General features: G+C 53.4%; 4 protein-coding genes across 4 annotated transcripts; 3 read left to right on the top strand and 1 right to left on the bottom strand.

Annotated features, from left to right (window-relative positions):
• Window positions 1-1,677: 1,677 nt before the first annotated feature.
• Window positions 1,678-2,406, bottom strand: V2A60_001241 (TRAPP complex core subunit BET3; the record flags this gene model as incomplete). The annotated part of the gene is made up of 4 exons (XM_083252603.1): window positions 1,678-1,989; window positions 2,041-2,263; window positions 2,313-2,321; window positions 2,372-2,406. The coding sequence occupies 4 exons, from the start codon at window positions 2,404-2,406 to the stop codon at window positions 1,678-1,680; spliced, it is 579 nt and encodes a 192-aa protein (XP_083108729.1).
• Window positions 2,407-2,789: 383 nt separating this feature from the next.
• V2A60_001240 (WD40-repeat-containing domain protein) lies at window positions 2,790-4,015 on the top strand (the record flags this gene model as incomplete). The annotated part of the gene is made up of 4 exons (XM_083252602.1): window positions 2,790-2,921; window positions 2,969-3,095; window positions 3,158-3,913; window positions 3,966-4,015. 4 exons carry the CDS (start codon window positions 2,790-2,792, stop codon window positions 4,013-4,015), a joined length of 1,065 nt encoding a protein of 354 aa, XP_083108728.1.
• A 4,738-nt stretch (window positions 4,016-8,753) lies between these two features.
• Window positions 8,754-9,484, top strand: V2A60_001239 (uncharacterized protein; the record flags this gene model as incomplete). Its single annotated transcript, XM_083252601.1, has 2 exons — window positions 8,754-9,023; window positions 9,080-9,484. 2 exons carry the CDS (start codon window positions 8,754-8,756, stop codon window positions 9,482-9,484), a joined length of 675 nt encoding a protein of 224 aa, XP_083108727.1.
• Window positions 9,485-11,146: 1,662 nt separating this feature from the next.
• V2A60_001238 (uncharacterized protein) lies at window positions 11,147-12,250 on the top strand (the record flags this gene model as incomplete). Its single annotated transcript, XM_083252600.1, has 2 exons — window positions 11,147-11,393; window positions 11,502-12,250. 2 exons carry the CDS (start codon window positions 11,147-11,149, stop codon window positions 12,248-12,250), a joined length of 996 nt encoding a protein of 331 aa, XP_083108726.1.
• Window positions 12,251-12,501: the final 251 nt, after the last annotated feature.

Below are 12,501 nucleotides of genomic sequence, written 5' to 3'. Positions count from 1 at the left end.
AAGGTTGGTGAAGATTTACCAACCGACAGGAGGAAGGATACTATGCAGCCGCGACTTGTGGAGGCGAAAAGTAGTTGGTCTCGACGACGCGCGAAGCGTAGGAGGCGCGAGAAAAGTCGGCAAGGAAAAAGTGAGTGACGGCAGAATCAATTCCGGCGGCACGCGAATGAATGATGAATCGATGATAGCTTGATGCGGATCGAAAAGGTCGTCGTCGGCGAAACACCAGTGTGATGAAGTTGTAAAAGTTGAAGAGCTCGCTGGGGGCTGGGCGGCGCCAGTACAGTGTGCCTGAGACTGCGAGAGGCGCAGTAGGAGGCGGCCGCAGGTACTGAGAGCGCGAGCAAAATGTGGACAACCAGCAGCAAATCGAGAAAGGTAGGTTCGAAGATCGGATGCGATAGTCGGTTCCACGCGACGTGGCGGTTGAAGCAGGTGGTTTTGCCTATGCTGCGAGCAGCGGAGATGGGGTACCAGGCGTTTCTTGGGACCGTGGAGACTGATTTCGTGGATATGGGCCAGGCTTAGATTGCCTCTGGCAGCGGAGAGGCAGACGCGGTGGGTGCGATGTTGCGGATTCGCACTGTGCGATCCTTTTCGTCCTGGTGCTAATTCTCTCTACGTAGGGGGAATAGGAGAAAGGAGGGTGGCGCACGTTTTTTTTCCCTCCAGGGCAGACCTGCACCATCCACCAAGACCATCAGACCACGTCAGTCAGGATACCAGGGCCACCCGGAAAACGGTGCGTCCACAGTGTGGGACAGTGTGAACCGTCGTACCCCCGAGGAGTTAATTGTGGAGATTACGGCGTACATCTCAGCACAGCAGGCGCAGTTCCTGGGCCGCTTGGCACTAGTCTCTGCCTAAGGCAGCTAGAAAGGACTCATCAAAGACAGAACAACAGGCTGGCTGCGGAATATTGAAGCTCGGTGCTATAAGTGGCTAACAAGCCATCTATGTCAGAGAACTCCATTTCCAGGTAATCAGTCCAAAAGTGGCTAAAAGTAACCAATTAACTAGCGATTCATCTCCTCACCTTGCTCATTGATTTCATCACCTCTACCGTCAACCTCACCTCTGTACCTCTAGGCTGTGCCGCAGCTGAAGTTGCACGATGTTGCACACGGCGCCAAAATTGGCCGATCTTGTCTTGCCCCAATCAAAGAAACGAACACCATGAGAAGGAATAGCTTCCCTCTTGAACGGATAAGTTCATAGTATATAAATTGTTATTTGTGATGATGTTACTTGAATTCAACTAGAAGTTGATATCTATTTCATGTCTGTCGGCATCCTATCTTGTAGAGGAAGAGCCCATCGTACGTGTGTAAAGATCTACCGTGCAAGGATGATCCGCCAGAGTCGATTAAATCATGCAATGACTGTATATTGCTGAAACCCCTGCCACTGCTGATGGCAATCTATTTCATATGTGCCTAAGCCAGATGCATCTCCGCTCCGTTGCATAACCGTCCAAAACTGTTTTCCCAGAGCCGAATCTCGGTGCATATTCGCACTGGGGACGAAAAGTGCAATCCCATTCGCCTTGCGTTCAGATTGTTAATCTTTGGCTAGCCGCATGCCCCGGAAATAAAATTAGTAGTTCGCTAAGCGGTTCGGTCAACCCAGTCCGGCCAAGTTGACTCGGCGGACTGGTAACAGTGGTCATATAGTCGGCTAATCATCTTCTGGCGGTAGTTCGTCATCAATGTAACGTATCAGCGATACCCTCATCTCGGTTGTGTCGTTGCCTCGTAAAACATCGCTGATAAAATGCGCCTCGACTTGCATCTGAACCATCTCTAGTGCCCCTCTTAGAACACCGCAAAGAATATTGGAATACCATAGCTCATCCTGGGCACGGCCATCATCGGGTAATTCGACAAAATCTGCAAAGGGATTTTCGTCAAATACTAATGAAAATTGATTGTTGTCCGTCGTCCAATTCGTGACTTGTGGCGTGATGTTCAGGAAGATTTTGAATCCGACCTGCGTCAAATGAGCGATTGTCGCTTTCAAGAAGATCTTTCAAGGTCATACCCGAGAGATCATGTCCGCTGTCTCACGAAAGTTCGCGCAGCGCTTCATGGTATTGGACTTGGCGAGGTAGTCTTCGATCAGGCGCAAGCCGATATTGTATCCCATTTTATCCAGTTGCTTATTGACCTCAGCATAGTCGCCGTCGAAGTCTTTGCATAATTGCGCAACCACTGTGCCGTATGTCAGGGTCACGAGCTCAGCGTTGACTTTATCGATTCTCGTCCTGCGGTTCGATCAGTCACTGCAAGGCTCGTCGTAGCTGTGTATCGTACTTCCAGATCCTGTATGGTTGTTAGAAAAATATGTAGTCAGTTCGGTCATAGAGACCTACTCCTCGCCGATGCGAGAGGCCTTGCTGGAGGCCATCTTTGCGGGTCGCCCCTTGCTCTGCCTGCCACTTGACAGCTATCGCGTCGCGGTAAGGGTGTCCTAATCGCGGTAGTATCAATAAGGAAAGCTACCGCTCCGTGAATTGTCGGGATTTGTCTCCGTGTTACTTTATTAAAGCTCGTTGTCGCACGAATGTCGAGTGCGGGACAGCTTGCAGGTGGTCGAAGGTGGGAGGGACCAAGCTTGGGAAGAATCAGCGGGCCGAGAGCCAATGAGCGCGCCAGCTTTCAGGTAGCTCGCGCTGCGATCAATAATTTTCCTTCAAAGTCAGATCCAGCCTATCGCACTTCGGCAACCAACGCCTAGCCATATTGCTGCCTCACTTTCGCCACTTAGACCCTCGTTTCATTTTCCACAAAATGTCTGCTGAGAAGCGACCCGCGGAGGGCGAACCAGGCGCTTCCCAAGTCTTGGTGAAGCGCCAAAACGTCAACAACTCGGAGGGTGCACTGGCGCGACTCAATGCCTCCAGCAACGCACTGGTTCAGACTGTCAGTCAACTGATTCTATTCTAGATATGAAGCTAATGTTTTGGCAGGCCCCAAGAACGAGTGCGCTGCAGTCTCCCGTTATGCAGTTAACGGGCCACTCCGGGGAAGTATTCACGGCAAAGTTTGACCCCACGGGCAACCTGATTGCCTCTGGCTCAATGGATAGAAGTATACGTATGTGCGACAGGCCCTTCTCTCTCCCTCCCCCCCTCCAAGATGACGCTGAATCAATGCAGTGCTGTGGCGAACATATGGCGACTGCGAAAACTACGGTGTACTGAACGGACATAAAAGCGCGATTCTGGATCTACAATGGTCTCGCGACTCTGAGATTCTCTACTCTGCATCAGCAGACACACATCTTGCGAGCTGGGACTTGACCTCAGGCACGAGAATCCGACGTTACATCGGGCACGAGGAAGTTGTGAACACGCTAGACATTACGCGACGAGGGGAGGAGATGCTCATCAGTGGCAGTGACGACGGCTCGATTGGCATATGGGACCCCCGCACGAAGCACGCCGTTGACTACATCCAGACTGATTTCCCAGTCACAGCAGTCGCCATTTCCCCTGCCGGAAATGAAATCTATACCGGAGGCATCGATAACGACATTCGTGTATGGGATTTGCGCAAGAAATCTGTTGTGTACAACATGGCTGGCCATTCGGATACCATTACATCACTGAGAGTGTCCCCGGATTCCCAATCCCTGCTATCATATGCCATGGACTCTACAGTGAGGACGTGGGATATTAGGCCATTTGCGCCCACGGAACGCCGAATTCGCACATTCGACGGAGCGACGTCGGGATCGGAAAAGAACTTGCTCGGGGCCAGTTGGGACGCTGAAGGCAAGAAGATTGCAGCCTCATCAGGAGATGGCACCGTCCTTGTGTGGTCTAGTGAAAATGGCAAGCTGTTGTTTAAACTCCCTGGCCACCGCGGCACCGTTAACAGTGCGGAATTTTCGCCGAACAAGGAGCCAGTTCGTAAGTGATTATCCGCGCAGGCTAGGAGTGACCCTTGCTAATATCTATGCAGTTCTCTCCGCATCATCGGATCGAACTATGCTGCTGGGCGAGCTGAAATGATCTGGAACGAGCTGTTTACCCAGAGACGGTACCATGAGCTGATGTCGATGCCTCCGTATGTCTGCATGGAGAGCGAAGCGGCTCCAGAAGGTATTTCGCGGCATAACGATCAGCAGAATCGGTCGATCCTACTTTGGTCGATATGATAGATTCTCAGACTCACGGTCACAGTACAATCATGGCCGAGGGGCAAGCTTAATTTAGGTGGCAGATGAGCCGAGTTTGATACGTGGAGCAACGATCTCTCGGCCAAACTCGAGTCCCAGTATTCAGTTGCCCGCTCAATGCAAGGCTATACCAACACGTCAAGACTGACACACAAAGTCAGCCATATTGTATATTTTAATATCAACAGTAATGAAACGGCTCAATGCCAGGAACCCGAATTTTTAGCTGTAAAAATTGCTGCTGCTGCATGGGTCTCACCCGGAAGGGTTCATCGGTGTGACAAGCATCCCCTCCGGTCGCGGTGCTCATATAATAATACTTGCCGAGGACGGAAAAAAACGCGTGTACATTTACCTTTGCTTTTTATTTCCCTTTCTTGTATTGCGGCCAATCTCCTGACACGGCTCGATTGCCAGGAAGAAGTAGAGTAATTCGGTCATTTTGTTGACTAGTGCGATGCACAGCCGTATCAAAGCCCATTTTTATATTCCCATTGCCTTGGCATATATATATATATATATATATATATATATCTGTCGTTTTTTTTTCTCAGCATCGTTGGCATCTTTAGCCAGATGTTCGAAAGAGCCCACCTCCAGTTGTAGTACGTGGTTTATTTTTGTTGCGCACATTTGGACACGCAGCTGGGGGATGCTGAAACACGACCTCCTTCACCCCGGACTCCCAGCATCCAACCAAGCGGCAGCAAGCTTGCAGCACGCGCTCACAAGGTGCGTCGCCGCAGAGCAGCCCCCTGACGAGTTTCAATCCCGTAGCAAAAATCCCAGAATGATAGCCAGGCAATAGTCCAAAGCAGACCTCAGGTCTGTGGGAGGCCTGGCTGGTCAGCTCGGCCAAAGTCGTCTCCGGCCCAGGAGTGACACACGTTACCACTCTTCGTAACAGGAGACGCGCCACATTAAAAGGTACTGCAGAGGGCGCATCAGACGCAAGCACGACGGCCCAGTCGGCCATTTCATCGCATCGTATTGATCCCCGCAGCTGACAGTCCCTCAATTTACCTACTGGTCGCATCGAGCATATTTGGAGCGAGTCGTTTCGTCGTTGTCTTGGCCCGGCTTCATAACCCCCTACACTAATTTCGACTCTTTTGAGTGATTCTTTGCGATTTTCTCTTCCTTTGCGTGCTGAATCTGATAAGATTTCATTTTGTAGTTTTCTCTCCTTTGATCGCGCTGTTCATCACCATATTTCTGCTGGCTGTGGCTGTGATATCCCAAGCCTCACTGGCTTCCCCAGCGACCCACCCAATCCGACATTGATATGAGTCTTCGGTTGAGGCGGCCCAGGCCTACAACATAGTTTTTTGACTGCTAGAGCATAGGTCTGGATGATTTTTTTTTCTGTTGCTGGTCAAGGAAAAGAATACACGTGCCGCTTGGAACAGCGCCGGCGGCGCATACGTTCGAGCCGCTAAGTCGTCACCAACTCTTCGCCAAGCCTTCATCTTTCATCTGTACTGGGGAAAATAGCCGACACAAGTCGCAAACGAAAGGATAAAATAGACGAAGCATTATTGGACTCATCGCAGACGTTCATGCTTGCAGCGAGGATGGAGAGAATCCGACGAGATCTTATACAGCGAGCTCATGCGGAGAGGAGCAACGCCACGGAGCAAGGCTCTACAAGCCAAGAGCCCTCGCAGACTTCAACGGCTGGTAATACGACAGAACAAGGCGAACGACGTACTTTGGGGCTGGCAGGGATGTTCTCGCGGCCATTGGAAATTTTTCACGGTCGTGGCGCCGTGGTCGGGGACCACAACCATCAGCCCGTGGCCCCCAAATCGCCAGAAACCACTACGCGGGCAATCGGGAACTCGGAAAGCTCGGGGTCGGGAGGCAATCGCACTGAGAGCTCCGCGACTATAGTTGCAGAGCCTCCGCCGGCTGTTGTGGTGGCGGCACATAACCCGAGGCCAGAGGTTGAGACGCAGCCCAGACAACAGAGCAGCCGTCGTTTCTGGCGAAGAAGAAGGGTTGAAAAGACACGGCGTGATGGAAAGAAGCGCTTCTTATTTTGCTTTCCATGGATTGAATCTGGACGAGTGCGCGTGACGCTGATGCATTCCTTAACATCGGGGTTATTCGTACTACTGCTGTTAGCAGTGTGTAAGTTGTCTCGATAAAGTGGCGTCGGTGCATTCACTTGGCTAACAGTATATAATTGTACAGACCTGGGGCTGTCGCTGACACAGCAGGTCCAAACAGGCGAACTTACAATCATCATCTTATTAATCATCATCATTTCTACGCTGATCTTCTGCTACAATATGGTCCGGCTGTGTCTGGCGGTGCAACGGGGCGACAGGCCGCCAACTTCGAGCCACGGACGGCCAGGGATGAATCCGGCTGATATGCTCAGAACAGGGTATGCGATACCACGGCGACCGATTCGCGTGGTGCTAGCACAGGACGAAGAGGCTGCCGCGGGGGGAGAAGGGGTGGCAAACAAGGTGACGCCACCGGCGTACGGGTTCTGGAGGGAGAGCGTGGTATGTGTTTCTCTTGTCCTGTTGCCTGTTTCTTCGTTTTTTGTCTTGACTTTGCACCAACACCTTTTGGGACGAGTGTTCATGCTAACGGGGAGAAGCGACTGGACCCGGACCGACTGTACTGGCAACGAAACGAGGCGGCTAGAAGAGAAGAGCCCGTGCCGGAGACAGAAACGGAACATACTCATGTCGCGAGCGGCGGACGACGGCCACCTTCGTATGTATCCGAGGATGGCGTATCGTATGTAGTTGATGCCATGGCCCGGTCGTCCACATCGACCGCAACGGCAGCAATGGCAGCCCGAGGGCATACGAGGCGGTAGTCATTGGACGCGGGCGATCAGAAGCAGGGCGTCTGGAACGTGCCCCGAAAGTACATTTCACTGTAGAGAAGCAGTTATAATAGCATATGAGGACTCGGTGTTCTGTTCAGCTCGCTAGAAGCCAACCTGCTTGATTGCTTAAGTGCCCGCATCGCAAGCCGGAGTCGCCGAGAGGCAATGAAGGCGGCGCTGTGTGGACTGATACTGGCAGAAGACTTGTACGGTGGTACTCGATCCAGCCGGCACAAGTTCCCGGCAGATGTCAGCAAAACTAACTTGGTATCTCAGGTGAACGGCACATCGCTAACCAGGAACAGGTAGGTTTGTCTGGCGGCCGAGGGTCTGGGGGGGGGGGGCAGCTCCGTCTGCAGGAGGGAGTCTCAGGACCGAAATCTGCCACCGTGGGATCCGTGCAGCGACCAGCGACTGGGCTTGAGGATCGGCCTAGTGCCAAGGTTGTTGCAATTCGGGAGGCTGCGATTGGCACATGCTGGTACCGGCTAAATTCTTAGCGCTTCTTGAGGTTTGGGGCTTTTTCTCCTGCGACGACGCGGGCAAGCGGCGTTGCTGCACCTGGGGAAGGCCTACCGAAAAACATTGCTCGTGCTTGCTTACCAGCACCAGAGCGCCTCCACAAGTAAAAAATTTTCCCACCAAAAACGCGCGACGCCTCCTCCTCCTCCTCTTCCTCTCAGTAACTAGGTAGTCAACTAATTAGCTGCTCGGTGTTCTTTGGTGCTTTGCGCCTAAAAAAAAGTCTATCCCTGCCATTCCTGCCCTTTCCTTCCTTTTCTTTTTCCCTTTCCCTTTCCCATTCCCCAAGTTCAATTACTCCAGTTTCTATCCGATTGTAGGTGGACAGTTGTTTCTCGCAGTCGAGTTCATTTGCTCTTATAATCTCTTCTTCTCCATCCACATTTATTCTCCTGGACATCCTCCTCCAAACACGGTACGTTGTCCCTTGTACATGCACGTTGCCCGTCTTCTGCTCTTGTCGCCACTTGCGCCGCGTTGCGTTGCGCTGCTGCCCGCACCCAGCCAGCTGTCACTGTTCGCCACCAACTCGTTTGTTTCCCTTTGCGCACCACGGCGTTGATGCGCAAAATAATCAGTCTACAAAAGACTACGGAAGAAGCAAAATTAAACGAGATTGTGCGCATAATTCGAATCGCGTCGCGACAACTTGATCCCGCAGACTTGCTTTTGCGCCCACCAATCAATTTCCTCTTTCGATTTTTTTGTGCGACCCGATCCTCGGCACCATCTCTACGCAACATCCAAATGGACAGCAAAAGAGATTGTACATGAGATCACGGACTCACGCTCTTTGCGCCTCCTGTGAATCTTACTGCTCTTTGGTTATTTGCGACAGAAAACACCCCGCTACGCTCCCCGCCATAACCTCGGTCTTCTCCCGCACAACTGGTGCACTATATCGCGCCGCGTCAACGACTGCCCGCATGGCGACACGATAACACCTATTACACAACACGTCTTCACCATGAAACCATGACATACTTCTACATCAGTCATTCAGGAAATCGACCCGGGTAATTCTAGTGGGCAGCCTAGGATGGTCTACTGGTAGCGAGGCGGCATGTGACTAAACACGCCAGTGGCGGCAAGCAAAAGCAGACAGCGACAATCAGCGTCCATCACGGCAGCGGCGCTGCTTGGTGCATACACCGTTCGCTCTGCTACAACTACTAACCCTCTTTCACAGTACACTACAATGTCTTCTCTCTCTCGTCGTGCTTGCTACAAGTGTGGCAACGTCGGCCACTACGCCGAGGTCTGCTCTTCGTCTGAGCGCCTCTGCTACAACTGCAAGCAGCCCGGTCACGAGTCTAACGGCTGCCCCCTTCCTCGCACCACCGAGGCCAAGCAGTGCTACCACTGCCAGGGCCTTGGTCACGTCCAGGCCGATTGCCCTACATTGCGTTTGAGCGGCAACGCCACCTCCGGTCGTTGCTACAACTGCGGTCAGCCCGGTCATCTTGCTGTAGGTTCCCTACCAACTGCTCGTTTTACATGTGGCATCTTGCTAACTCTGGTCAGCGTGCTTGCCCCAACCCCGTCGGTCCCGCCGCCATGGGTCGTGGTGCACCCATGGGCCGCGGCGGCTATGCCGGTAACTTCGGCGGCCGCGGCGGTTTCGCTGGCGGCCCTCGTCCTGCTACCTGCTACAAGTGCGGTGGCCCCAACCACTTTGCTCGCGATTGCCAGGCTCAGGCCATGAAGTGCTACGCCTGCGGAAAGCTTGGTCACATCTCCCGCGACTGCACGGCCCCCAACGGTGGCCCTCTCAACACTGCTGGCAAGACGTGCTACCAGTGTGGCGAGGCCGGTCACATCTCCCGCGATTGCCCTCAGAAGGCCGCCGTCGCCCCCGAGATTAACACCGAGGTTGACATGACAAATGTCGCTGCCGCCCCTGTCGCCCCCATTCCTCCCGTGGCCTAGAGCGTCACCAGCCGATCCGCCTCTTGCAGTGCGTCGCCTGTTACTAGCCGTCTAATCAGCTATGGCCAAAGGTGAAGCCCGCGGAGGCGATGGGTCTAGTCCTCTATTCAAGACAATCAAACACATGGTTGGCTGAATAGCAAGGCTGGCAACTTTTCTTTTTTATCTTTGTTGTTTTGCTGTTCTTTGCAAGTCCGCTTTATCCAGCCCATGGATGGGTTGACGCATTGACGCGTCCATTGGCAACTGTCTTTCCTTGAGTGTTTTCTATCGTTCTCTCTTTTCAATGTTGGGAAAAAACTGCACTGCTGGGAATTGGCCGGTTTGTTTGCACATGGACAAGCCCGCCGGTACTTGGCTTTGCATGGCGTCTTTGGCTCGCGTAGGCATCTGCGCTATGCCCGTGTTTTCTCCTCAATATGCCCACACAGTTTGTTCTTAAGTGAACTTCGTGGCATATCCATTTTATTTTACATCTCCCTTATTAACACCAGGCCCTCCCTCGACAAGACACGACCAGTTTACGAAATGACCGACGCAAGGGAATAGGGAGCGCGCCTGGTCGAACAGCCACATTATTTTCATACATTTTTTTCTCAGCAAGAACGCGCCCTGGTACTTGAGAGACATCTGCCTACGGGTTATGATGACTTCTCAATGGCGCGCTCTGCATATGACCAAATCCTTTTTCATCTGAATGACTTTTGGATCAAGACACCCGTGAGCCGACCACTCTGCGCGTTGAACGAAGCTGCAGGTGTGTGTGTGGCTTGCGTGGCTCTTCTTAACGACTACGTATTTTAAGACACCGGCGATGGATATACCCCGCGAAAGGCTGTGTGTGCCAAGTTGTGTTGAGCAAGGAACCGACGCGTGCTTTTCTGCTTTGCGCTGAGAGATTTGATCAAGCATCTGACAATCAAATAGCAACAGTGAGAGCAGGGAAAAGAGTGATAAGAACCGCGTGGTTGGTGGATGAGTGCAAAGGAAATGAATGAAGAAGGCAATACCCTTTCTCGACGATGAGGAAAGGCAATAACTCTTATATATACTGCTGAGGATGAGACAAGTAGTGGTGGTGGGAAGAAAAACAAGTGCTGCTAGCAACATTTCGGGAGCGTGTGCGATGAATTAGGAATGCGAAGAGGGAACCAAGCGAAATTGAAATGTTTGCGACTCCATATTGGATGCAGCTGCCAATGTGAACTGAACTGCTGAACTGAACTGTTGGATTATGCTTAAAATGAGGGGCATCGTCTCGTCATGAGATGCACAGCTTGCACCAAGGTTGTCGAAAGCGCGACCACCGAGTAAAACCACACACATTGTATGGCATCGAAACAAGAGAAAAATCAAGATTCGAACCAAGTAGAGATATTTGATATGAAAATACATCTCATCAGCAGCGTTCAGACCGCAAATTAGAGTAGAAAGTTGCTCAAGAGCAATTGAAAGTAGGAGCAGTCGAGAGCCGGGACGTTACATAATCATGCTGCACGCGCCGCAAGACGCTTGTTTTAGCTTCAGGCTTCACGACTCCAACCTCACCTCACCTTCCGACTGCAATTCATTTCACAACAACACTGCTTACGGTCGCCGGTCGACAATCCGACAACTGCCTCACCCCGTTAGTCATTAAATCCGGCCTCGGCTTACGGCAGAATGAACGGCATGAATGGCATGAACGGCCCCAACATGGGTGGCGGGGTGCCCATGCCAACACCCGCCGGTCATCAGGCCGAGCTCAATTATATATACGGCATGGTGGAAGAGCTCAGTAGGCAGCTTGCGGAGAACAGGAGAGTCACAGAAGATATAGTTAGCGGTCTCGGCCGCGTGCGCAATCGCGCGCGGACGCAAGGGCTCGGCAACGATCAAGTCATAGACGCTGCAGCCGAGGAAATCAACCGTACAGTTCCCCCGTCCCTCCCAGCATCGCCTCCAGCTCGTGTCCGAAGAGCGGAAGCTCCTAAAGTTGATCCGATAGTCTAACATGTTTCCGTCACCACTTCTGCAGGTCAAGACCAAAACATGGACGCCCTCCTCTCCGTCCTCTCCGAGTCACTCGAAAAGGCCAAGCACTCGCGCGACGCCAACGCCACGTTGCTGACGCAGTTTGCCAACGCACTGGCGGGCATGCTCAAGCAGTTCCACGAGTACAAGGCGCGGCACGTGGCCGACGTCGCGTCGTGGCACCGGTCGTACCGGGCGCAGCTGGACGAGGCGCGCCGGGAAAACACGCGCCTGCGGGAGCAGATGGGGGAGATGCAGGCGCACGCGGCCTCGGCCAACGCCTCGCTGCGGCGGTTCCGCCGCTCGTACGACGAGGACCGCGCGCGCCGGGACAGCCGCGTCCGGGAGACGGCCCTCCGCCAGGAGGTGCGCTTCTGGAAGCGCCTCGCCATGCCGGGCCTCGAGGACGACGATCCCTACTGGAGCGCCGACGACGACATTGTCGACGCCGCCGAGAAGGAGCGCCTCGCGCACCTCGAGCGCCGTGCAGCCCATGAGCAGCACCTGGCGCGTCGCGGGGTGGACGGCGGCGGCGACGAGGGTGATGAGGACGATGAGGGGCTGCCGCCGCCAATGATCATGCACGCGCCCACGCCGCCGCAGTACGTGTCGTCCGGCGGCGTCGGCGGCGGCGCTTTGGGCGGCATCGCCATGCAGCGAGGCGGGGACGATTCCGGCCTGCCGATGCCGGTGCCGATGCCGCCGCCGAGACCGCTGAGCGCCGCTTCCAGTACCGGGTCGACGGGCTCGTAGGAGGGCCTCGAGCCGTACGGGGACATGCTCGAGCTCGCAGCGCGGGGCCGCTGGGTCTTGGAGTGAAACGGGACTTAATTTGGGATAAGAGGCGTGGCGGGAACTAGCATTGCTTCTAGCGGAAAATATCTTTGTATGTGTATATATTTATGTACTGGCTTCTCCCTGACGACTTTATCACGGGACTGGCGGATTAATGGCATCACAAAATGAATCAAAACAATGCATCTCTCATCATATGCGGAGTACAC

This window comes from Cordyceps javanica, chromosome 1, assembly GCF_051103115.1.
Source record: "Cordyceps javanica chromosome 1, complete sequence".
NCBI lineage: Eukaryota > Fungi > Ascomycota > Sordariomycetes > Hypocreales > Cordycipitaceae > Cordyceps > Cordyceps javanica.
The sequence above is the reverse complement of the archived record's forward strand: the minus strand, read 5'-3'. Positions and strand labels throughout refer to the sequence as shown.